We start from the raw sequence: 11456 nt of genomic DNA on the forward strand, positions 1-11456 counted from the left end.
TAATTGCCTGAGTTAAGCAGATTTCCATGACTTTCCAGGACCTGAAGTCTTTTTCCTGGACTCTCCAGTCCTGGAAAATGTCAAAATAAAATTCAAGGACTTTCCAGGTTTATTAGGACCCATACAAACCCTGAATAACACTAGAGCCCTTGTGCATAACTTTCATGCCGTTATGCCATATTTTATTGCACAGCTGTCAAGTCAAGTCATCTTTATTTAGGAAGGGCAGACCTTTCAGCACAAAATTGGTATCAGCAGGGGGCCTGCCTGACTCCAAGCTGGGGATTGTTCAAAGGCTAGTCCCCATGCATTGTAAGGAAACATTTTTGTTCATAGCTCCCCCCTTCCTCCACCTCCCTCTCCTCCAAAAGATCTACAGTATGGTTATGTTAAATTGCATCCACAGAGAGTCGGATATCTGACACTAGATTTAACTACACATTAGGTAAAAAATATTAGGAAAAAATAAAGGCACATGATTTGACTTGGAATCTGAATGTTATTTCATCCAAAGGACATCTTTATTTTGTCAGAGACATTTTTTGTCTAAACCAAAATGGTACTGTTTACAAAAAAGCATTTTAAATAACTATATTTTGTAACCTTACATCAATCTTCAGTAGAAGGGAAAAGGTTTGTTATTACTAAAAAAAGGTTGGAAAGGTTTATGACTGTTGTTACATGTTTATGACGCGGCTGAGTTTCTGGATTCTGTTTAGGAGAAGATCCCCCTGTTTTATGGTGGCCTGGGAAGAAAAACATAACATATTTCAATTGGAGTTAAATTTTACTTTCATCAACAAAACAAAGAATACAAATTAAGTAGTGAATGACGTTGAAAAAGTATTGACAACAAGTAGCTCTACGGAAAGCAGTGATGGTACACTGCACCCATTAGCAACTTGACATATGGTTGTAGGTCGCTGATACCCTGAGAACTCCCTTAATCCTAGAAGTGATCAACAGGCTAAGTCCCTCAGCCATCTCAGCCAAAATAATAAATTTTTATTACAAAGCTACTCAACACATACCTGATACTGCCAATTCTTATGATCAGGCCTGCAAAATTGACAAATCAAAGTTATTAGTTTATTTGTAAAATTGCCATGGTAAATTATGCATTCTAGTTAGAGCAGCCTCAGGGATAATTCAGAGGGAAATTTTTCAAAATCCACATGTTTTATTATGATAGTGCAGCAAGTTGGTAAAAAAAGGCATTCATACTTGTTGTAAGTTGAGAAGTAATCAGAATAATCAAAAGTTTCACTACATTCAGTAGTAGATTAAATGCTGTGTGGACATAGTAAATAAAGAGACCAATAGAGCTTCTAGAATTTCTGTTGCAAGAGAACAATACAGAATTAACCCTTTAAGTCCCAAGATCTCGTTAGTAATTCTCCTTCCTGTTTATTTTATAGTTCTTACGATGTTATTTTGGAGAATTTGGAATTGGATCAATTAATAATCCCCTGATTGATATTTTTCTTTGTTCTCATCACTTGTCTGCTTGATATTTTATTGATATTGTAAGGAGAAATTCTCTCTTGGTCACTCATGGGAGTTCAAGGGTGAAAGGTGCCTAAAAATGAACCTACCTATTTTTAGATTCTCTGAGGTATAAGAAAACACTCATTCAATAACTCAGCTTTGATTTTTACTGGTCAAGTATTTCTTACCTATTGGTTTCCACAACTCCTCCGACTTTGTCAATTTTACAGTTCAATCTCCCTGCAGCGATGAATCGTGAAAGTTCCCTAAAGAGAAAAAGACCATATCAAACAATTAATCAATTCATACAAGGGGCATATCAAACAGAGTTTATCAAAGATCATCTTTCAGTACACCCTTTACACCCTAACATCAGAATGCATATTCTCACTACCCTTCTCTGTACATTTTCTAAGATGCTGACAAAGTGAATTCATTTAACAAAAATTAGCTTATTTAGTTGGTTTATTGAGACCATATGCCATAATAGTAAATGATTGAACAAAATAGGGTCAAATCCAAGGGAAACTGGCTCTTGATTAAGTTAGCAAAGAGTTTGAATTGACTAACTTTGAGTTAGCTGATAGTAAATGAGAGGAAAAATGAGATGAAATCCTCATGGGAAACTTGATCTTGTTGGAGTTAATGGTCTATGAGGGTTCAAGTTAAGCCAGGTTCTCCTGTATTGCACTAACTTGGATAAGACCTACCAAACAAGTTGTAGCAAAGAAAAGACAAAGCAGAACTGAAATCCCAAACTGAAATAGCCACAGCAACAAAGGATAGGGCAGCCTAGAGGCAAGGCAAAAACTTAACAATAGTGATATGTCACTTACCTATCAATAAACTCCTCACTAACTCCAAAGGCATTAGCCATGTATTGTAATGTGAGACTGCGATAAGACTCCAGCAGCTGTGTGTAGGCCTGAATTCGCATCTCTCTGACATAGTATCTGCAGTGTGGTGCTAGCAACCTGTCTTGCTTCAAGAAGTCCTCAATTTTTGCTACAAAAGGTAAAGGATCAGGAAATTCATTGTCACATCATTAAAAGCAACACAAATATAAAAGTGAATATTCAATTTTGACTTGTGACTGATACAATCATAGCCTGTATGGGGGCTCTGAACTTGGGTAACAGCAAAATTGGATGAGAAGAGCATTTATAAGATTAGTCTCCGTTTATAAGTGGTGGTTTTGCCATGGAGGTTGTTCTTACCCAATGCAAGGAAGAAATCTGCATAGTGGCAGTTGTAAAAGGACAAAAGGAACTGGCTGGTGACAGGAAGCTGATGGAGAACTTCAAGGATTTCTGCACCATTTACCACCTGGGAGAGAGAGAAAAACTATATTAAATTCAATTTCTTACCCATGAGAATATTCATAACAAAACCTTATGTTGCTACAAGGCTTGTGGAATAAATGGCTAACATGTAAAAAGCTTTCCACTTCCAATTGGAATTCACTTCCCAAACACATAAGTTTTGGCGACATGACTGTATTTTCAAGTTTGAAATTTTGTTCTAATGAATGTTCTGTTGCCTAAAACTCCAGCATGATTAGTTTTAGTCATGCATCTGATTTATGCAATTGGAGGTGCAAGTTTATTTGACCAATCATAGACAAAACAAAAACAGAAACCAAATGCAATCTTGAATTATTTTCAGTCATCAAATGAAAACTGCTCTGTGTTACAGAGACCATTAGATAATTAAGGCACATAACTTTCATTCACTGTTACTGGAACTTGCAAAATTTCAACACAATATTACACACCTTTGTTCTGAGATCAACCCGTTCTAGTGCAATCATACTAGCAAGAACAGTGTAGGTGACAAATGTTTTGTAGTCCATCAGTTCATAGGAAGTAAATGTGGAAATGCTATCCAAGAAATTACTGGCTGCAGACTTGAAATCGCGGATGGATAGAAAATAAATTCCTTGGTACACTTTAAGCCTGTTCCGTCGATCCCAATCTCCGCCCTCTTCTATTAACCTGTTTTAATAATGATGATAATGATAATGATGATGATGAGGAGGAGGAGGAGGAGGAGGAGGAGAAGAAAAAGAAGAAGAAGAAAGACCATAACCTAATAGAAGAAAGGAAAGGTGCCAGGCAAAAGGTTGAGAAAAACCACTCAGATCATGACAATCACATGAAAAAGAGGAGAGGTGCTATAAAGGTCTTGTAAGGAACCAACCACACCACCTCCCCTTGCTTGCCCTGACCCAATAACTCCCTTACAAATATAATTCCTTTAATTTTGCTATCATGGTCCGTATTATTAATCCTTTACACCCCATCATCAGTATGCATATTCTCCATACTGTTCTATACACATTTCTTAACATGCTGACAAGGAGAATTTGTTTAACAATCAAGAGCTTCTTTAGTTGGTGATCATTTCCCTTATTCTCATGACCTTCATGTTAGATTCAGGGGTGATACTGTAAGGAGAAATTAGATGTTCATCACTCTTAAGGGTTAAGGATTCTGTGAATGCCTGGAACAGGCTATGGTATTCCTTGCAAATAATCTTTTTTTAAATTTGTGACTGGAAACATTTTTAAGCACTTACATCTTTGCCTTGTCTATACTCCTAGTAATCAGATCATTATCCAAGTAAAACAAACCAATGCGTATCTGGTAAAAAATTATGTCCAGTTTGTATCCAAGTGCTACAGCTTTGTCATAGGCCAGACGAAAAACACTCAGAGCCTTTTCCTAAAAGTATAAAATATGTAATGCATGATTAATAATGGATTTTTTCCAAAGTACACTCGTGCACATATGTATGTCTTGATCAGTGACAACTTACTTAACAAGTGTAATAGAATACCAATAACCTGTTGAGGTTTTCTATTTTCAAAACACCATTAACCCTTAACTTCCATAAGTGACAAAGACAGAATTCCTACCCACATTACTATGTCAAGAAGACTATTGATAAGAAGGAAGAAAATTAGGGGATTATTAGTTGATCCAATAACAAATCCTCCAAACTAACATCATAGGAATTGTATATCAGACAGTAAGGAGAATTACTAATGAGATCCTAGAAGTGAAAGGGTTAACCCTTCACACTCAAACATCAGTATACATATTCTCCAAACTGTTCTCTATACATTTCCTGATGCTGACAAGGAGAAGTTGTTTAACAATCAAGAGCTTGTTTCATAGGTGATCATTTCCCATATTCTTGTAACCTAAATATGTGGTTCAGGAGTGATATTGTAGAGAGAAATTGGATGCTAGTCACTCTAAGAGGTCAAAGGGTTAACTCTTACTGTTATTATTATAACATTTATAACATTTATTAACATTTACCAAACAATTCTTCAATAATGTAATGAGACATTTAAATACTGCTCAGACACTAAAAACATGAGTTCAAGAACTCCTTCCATATTTGTACCTTATCTCCAATCTTACAAAGATATTCTGCTTTGGCATATAAAGCATCTCTGATTTCTGTTTCTCCCAAGTTTTCCTCGGCATCTTTTAGTGTCTCATCAAGCTTCTTAACCATTTCTTCATTATTTGAATGCATCGTTGCCAGCAGAGAGTTGTCTACATCCCATTTAAGCTCTGTACAGAGCTCTTCATACAATGGAGCCATATCTAGAGAAATATATTGGAAAATTAAGCCAAATATATGTAGAGGCCATGTGTATTATAAAGCCAGCCCTGGTGCTAATTGGTTAGTAGAACCATTCACAACGAAGTGCCAAAAAAGGCTAACCAGCTGGAAAAAAAACAGTTATTTCCCAGTCTAGGTCCATCCGTAAAGGAAAAACTGTACCAGTAATCTTGAGAGTGACTCTCCATCTTTGGCCATAAGCCAAACTCAAGACTAAGGCACACTATTTACCCATACAGATCTCCAATCCTCAGTAAATAACATATATACACCAGTATAGGACTGTAGTCTCATTTAAGTATAGCAATGTGGAAGATTAACCCTTTAACTCCCAAGATCTGATTGTTAATTCTCCCCTCTACCTGCTACACATTTCCTTGTAAATTAATTATGAGAATTTGGTGTTCAATCAAGGTGATATCTTGTACCTGACGAGTTTGAGAGTATTCTCATTACCTGTTTGCTGGATAATGTATGGATATTATAGGGAGAAGTTACATGTTTATCACTTCTGGGAGTTAAAGGGTTAATGTTTATTGCGCCCTTCAGCTTGTATCATTTACCACCCCTACTAGAACCTGCTTAACTCTAAACCAATTTGATCCACTGTATGTGTAGATCTTAACCCTTTAACCTCTAACCCCTAAGAGTGATTGGCATCTAATTTCTCCTCACTATATCACCCTTGAGTCACACATTAAGGTCATGAGAATGGAGGATATGATGCCCAACAAAAGACGCTTTTTATCAGTAATCAAATTCTCCTTCTCAGCACCTTAGGAAATGTATAGAGAACAGTATGGAGAATATCCATAATGACAATAGGGTGTAAAGGGCTAAACAAGCCATGTAATCAGTGGCTCCCAGTGACTCACACTTTCTACAGCTCACGAGCACTGTGAAAATTTCAGTAGTCAGAGTGGGAATTGATCATTTTCTTAATAAAATGTGAGCACCTTTAACTTTTGTAACGTCCAATAGATTTCTTATCATTAATCTTCTTTAGTTTCGGGATTGATGTATCCGCACGCGGTAACAAATATCGACTTCAACTTACAAGAAATCTCTACCTTCAGGCTGGATTAAGCTTAGTAAAATTGAAAAGAGAAACAAATCATTGGCACAATTAATCAAAATGAAGAGTGAAATCTATAAATGTAGATGGCATGTCAGCCTATGACTAGGCAGAAAAATTAATCAAACAGCAGAGAGCTTACCATTTTCTTTCACGGCTTCCAAGAGCCTTTTCTTCACGTCTACCTTGCTTTTTCCATCTGGATTCGTTAAAGTAAAGCGCCATGCTGCTAGTTCAAGGTTTGGATTCTTTGGCAAGCCCTCTTCTTCTAGATTTTCGACCGGCATTTCAATAGAATAATGGCAAGGAGTTTTGAAAGAAATGTCTCTCTAATCTTCTAACTGATGCACAGTAACCTCGCCTGGAAGGCTGAGTAGCCTGGTCCGAATCATCAGTGAGTAGCTACGCTCGGACGGGAGGGTTGTAATTCAAACAAGATTTAAACATTATTTTCTTTCAAGAAATGTTGCTAAGTAAATGTGCTCTTTAGAGATTTTACGAAATATTTAGAGGACTAGATATAATGAGGTGGAATTAGTTAATTTGTCGCCTAAGAACGTGACAAATCGGAAATGGGGTTTACGCCGAATAATTTTAGATGCGATTTTCTCCAGATTCTTACAGATGGACTTATATTAAAAAATAAATCATGTATGGATTTTGTCTTATTCATGCAAATTTCTTTTCCCCTTTTCATCTTTCGAGTTTCTTTTCCTCTTCCCTTCCCCTGATCGAGGCCTGCAGCACACTTACTTTTTTCCCGCCAAAGTGTTACTGCTTACAGGTGACGTATGATCTGTTTGCACATAAGAGAAACAGAAAAATTTGCATTTACGCATCACAAATGAGTTGTTTGGTATACACCAAGTGGTTTAACACGCTCTGCTAAGCTAGCTACAGTATGATTTGCGGTTGCTTCACCCGAAGCTTTTCTTGTAGTATCTTTTGTTAAGTTAGTTGCCCAAGAAAAGCGAGAAATGGCCAACGGACAAGTTATTTCTGAGGAGAGTTCTTTCAAAAATGCGGATGGACAGAAAATTTTCGCAAAATATTGGAAAACAAGTGAGAAGAAACCAAGGTTAGAAATAATAATTTTGTATATTAGTTTCTAATCATGATTTTGAGTTCTGAACATCTTTTGTGGCGCAGCAAAAACGTCATTTTCTTGTCACTTTCGGTAGATAAAAAACACCTTAACGATTTGTTTTACTGTAAGCTTTGATCTGAAGCAAGTGTTCCAATTAGCTCGTCTGATCCTCTTGTTCGCTATGCAGCATAATGGTCAAAGAGAAGTTTCTGCCTTCTAATTAGATGTGTGCACCATACTAAATAGAAATAAAAGAAAAAGTTTCGAAAATTAAACAAGTTTCTAGTGTCCTTAATCCTTATCCTATCTGTCCTCTCTTAGCGTTTCCGCTCTGACACGAAATGACCCTCTTACTTTTTAATTTAAAGCAAAGTTTAGAATCGACGTGGCAATTTCAGTCACACTAGTTTATTTTGAAGTGTGAATTGCTCAAACTCATAATAGCATGCAAAGGAGTTTTATGAATTCTCCAACGAACAACCACACGAAAGTATTTCGCACGCAAGTATTTCTTTCTGTTCGCATATAAATGCAAGCAACAAGTGCTACATATGCAAATTTCACACCAAAGGTGTTCACGAATTTATTCATCAATAAAACAGTATAGAATTTTAGGATTACGTTAATTATGAGAAAGATATGCTGTCTCCGAAATAACACAATAACCATAAATTATTTTTGGCTTTCGATGGTTTTGCAACAATTTTCGTGATGAATGTTGTCGTGTTTACCAATATACGAGCTTTAGCGGTGGAAATGAGATACACTGACAGATGTGAGACATATCATGAATCTGAGCTTCATCATCGACTTGAAGGCCACTCCCGTTTTGTACTAGCCGAAAACAAAAGAAACATTGTAATACTATGTACTTTTGTTTATATACAGGGCACTGATTTTCATCTGTCATGGTGTTGGAGAGCACTGCTCGCGTTATGAAAGACTGGGAAAAGCTTTGGCAGAGCGAGGCTATGTGGCTTTCACTCACGATCATGGTAAGAAATATATATTTTCTTCTGGGGTGAAAGTATATGCAAGACAACTATCTTTCCTTCTCTTGTTGTACTTACCGAAAAATTTATTCGACCAGGCATGATCGAGCAAAGATGGCTAGATATCCCTAAATTCGTTTTTGTGTACAGAAACTTAAAATAACAAAAGAAGCATGCAAGCTTAATCATGACGTCTTCACCCCTTCCATCTTATCAGCAGTATGCAAATTCTCCATACTGCTCTCTACAAATTTCTTAAGGTAATGACAAGAAGAATTTCTTTAACAATCAAGAGCATTAATTGTTATTTAGCAATCAGTTGTTTTCTAATCTCATAACTTTCATGTTTGATTCAGAAGTGATTCTGTAGGGAGAACTTAGATGCTAGTCACTTGTACAGGTTAACACTAAACAGTCGTGCACAATTAACCCTTTAATTCCCAGAAGTGATCAACATGAAACTTCTTCCTATAATATCCTTACATTATCCACCAAACAGCTAATAAGAATATTCAAACTTATCAGGTAGAAGTTGTTGTCTTGATCTAGCACCAAATTCTCATAACTAATTTAAGAAATATGTGTAGCAGCTAGAGGGGAGAATTACCAATCAGATCTTGGTTTTGCTAGGGGGAAGCCTGTCATAAAATAAATGTTATCATCAAGTTCTTCTATTTTTTTTTTTTTTAAGTTGGTCATGGCCATAGTGATGGAGAAAGAGTCCAAATCTCTAATTTTAACTTCTATATCAGAGATGTCTTTCAACACATTGATCAAGTTACAGCAACCCACTCTGGAATACCTGTGTTTATTTTTGGACACTCTATGGTGAGTGTTCTAATATGGTTATGGTTGCAAAATCTTGCACACTGGACAATGCTTTTGATTTATTTCTTTGGATAGAATTTGTAATAATTTTGTCTGTATCTGTGGACAAATTATTACATTTTGAATTTTTTTCCTTTTTTCAGGGAGGAACAATAGCCATTCAGTCTGTTTTAGACAGACCTGATTTCTTTACAGGTGCAATTTTCAGTGCACCAAGTGTAAAGGCAGATCCAGCTGTGGCAACTGCTTGTTTGGTAAGAGACAATTCACAAAACTATAAAAAAAAGTGGTCTTCCCTTCCTTAGCTTCAATTTACTGTGGGTACCTAAACTTAGCATTATCATGGCAGCTAAACTTGTATAATGTTTCAAACAATTGGCTATTATTGTTTGTTGAAGGAGATGTATTTAACATCACAATTAATATCTAGTTTACAGCACTTTCAATCATTTTTAAAATTATTGGGTCAAAATTAAGTGAAATAATAGACTGGCACACATTATGGGTTTGACTGGTGATCAACGTCGGTCTTAAGATTTATTTAATATTTAGAAGCCTGGAGTTAAATGCCATTTACATTTTGTACTGCAGGTTTTCTTGGGGAAAATAGCGGCTTGGATTTTACCAGCCTTTCAGGTTATGCCACCAATTGATCCCTCAGTATTAAGTCGTGATCCTAAAGAGGTGGGTGTACACGATTTAATCTGCTTCAAACTAGCAGATATGATCTATGCTTTTCACTGAGTAGTAACTAAAAAAATGAATTAAAGATCAGCAAGAATTACTCAATTATTAAATTAATGTGGATCATCCTAATTGTAATCAGAAGTATCGTTTATTGTTAATACTTTTATATTCTAAATATGATTGATTTTGATCACCTAAAGGCTAAAAAATATGCAGATGACCCACTTAACTGGCATGGTGGATTAAAAGCGAGATGGACCAATGCCATTCTAAATACCATGGAAGACATTCAGAAAAATATATCTGCCCTTAAGACGCCATTTTTTGTTGCCCATGGTGATGACGATCAACTTGTAAAGATTGACAGCTCAATCTTCCTAAACGAGAATTCTCCAAGTAAAGACAAGACATTCAAGGTAACATTCTGCGGGTCTTTCATATCAAGGGAATAGTAACTCTTCTTTTCAGAAAGTCTGAATAATGTTTAGCCCATGTTTAGCTCTCCATATTGTTCTCTGTACATGTCCTTGGCAAGGAGAATTTGTTTAATAATCAAAGCTTCTTAGGTTGGCAATCATCTCCTTTATTCTCATGATCTAAATGAATGATTCAGCAGTATTACTCTTAAGAGAAATTTGATGCTGGTCACTCTAACAGTTTAAGGGGCTATGGGATATGTCTATCGATGTACAATAGCTAACCTGAACATCAAAAAAGCATTTGATAGTTCAAAGTTATAACGTATTTAACTGATAGTGCAATACTTCTCTCCAATTCTAAGGTATACAAAGATTGCCGTCATGAGATTTTGAATGAGCTGGAAGAAAGTGCAGCCATGTTCCTGAAAGACATTCTAGAGTGGATTGAACAAAGATTACCTGTAGTTTTGCAGATTTAATGTTTCAATTTGATATCATATCAATAAACACCAAGCAATATTTTTAATAATTCAGTTGATGAGGCTTAATTTACAAACTCTGTGTTTTTTAAAGTTTACCAATTCAATGAGGTATAAAATTTGTAATTGCAATATTATTATTTTAACGACTAATTTAGTAGCTAAACTTAAAGTTAACTACATTTCAATTGAAGAATAAATCCTGAATTATGGTAATTAAGCACAGCTATTAAATAACATCTGCACATTACATATTATTAAATGTTCCCTCCTTGTATAATACTTATGGTCAAAGTCTGTGAGTGGCTTGAAGGGAAAACACTCTTCAGTGAAGTTGTTTCAGTTACAGACCTTAATGAAGTTTTCAAGACAAAAATACAGTCACATTTACAACAGTTCTTTGCTTAACTGGGAAGGAACAATTATGCACAGTCCTGGTGTAGTTGTTCTTAGGTGTGCAGGGTTTTCTTACTTATGGGTTTAGAAACTGTACTTCAAGTCCTGTACTTAGATACAAATGAAAAGGAAAATTTGTTCATGAATCTAATCCATAACTGCAATGGATGGTGAAAAAACGTCTTCTATTTACCTCAAGTGTTACTTTCCTCCCCATTTCTCTCTTAAAATGGTAAATTAACACCTCAGTTTACAGTGTAATATAGTGTTAGTAACTTAAATAGCCTGGTTAATGTACCATGCTGGCTTAAAGTCAATCAAAACACTTAAGAGCTGAATAAAATATTGTGAGTCAGCCTCAGATTT

The 11456-nt window shown here is 35.8% G+C and overlaps 2 protein-coding genes across 2 annotated transcripts; one reads left to right on the forward strand and one right to left on the reverse strand.

Moving 5' to 3' along the window:
• Positions 1-493: 493 nt before the first annotated feature.
• On the reverse strand, positions 494-6542 carry LOC131787325 (26S proteasome non-ATPase regulatory subunit 6). Its single transcript, XM_059104436.2, has 9 exons — positions 6345-6542; positions 4903-5108; positions 4066-4211; positions 3263-3482; positions 2706-2814; positions 2325-2493; positions 1677-1754; positions 1032-1059; positions 494-746 (listed from the first exon to the last, which is right to left on the reverse strand). Exons 1-9 carry the CDS (start codon positions 6487-6489, stop codon positions 678-680), a joined length of 1170 nt encoding a protein of 389 aa, XP_058960419.2. The 5' UTR covers positions 6490-6542; the 3' UTR covers positions 494-677.
• Positions 6543-7035: 493 nt separating this feature from the next.
• Positions 7036-11451, forward strand: LOC131787300 (monoglyceride lipase-like). The gene is made up of 7 exons (XM_059104404.2): positions 7036-7280; positions 8178-8284; positions 8973-9109; positions 9253-9363; positions 9701-9793; positions 9997-10212; positions 10578-11451. The coding sequence occupies exons 1-7, from the start codon at positions 7180-7182 to the stop codon at positions 10692-10694; spliced, it is 882 nt and encodes a 293-aa protein (XP_058960387.2). The 5' UTR covers positions 7036-7179; the 3' UTR covers positions 10695-11451.
• The last annotated feature ends 5 nt before the right edge of the window (positions 11452-11456 follow it).

This window comes from Pocillopora verrucosa, chromosome 11, assembly GCF_036669915.1.
Source record: "Pocillopora verrucosa isolate sample1 chromosome 11, ASM3666991v2, whole genome shotgun sequence".
Taxonomy (NCBI): domain Eukaryota; kingdom Metazoa; phylum Cnidaria; class Anthozoa; order Scleractinia; family Pocilloporidae; genus Pocillopora; species Pocillopora verrucosa.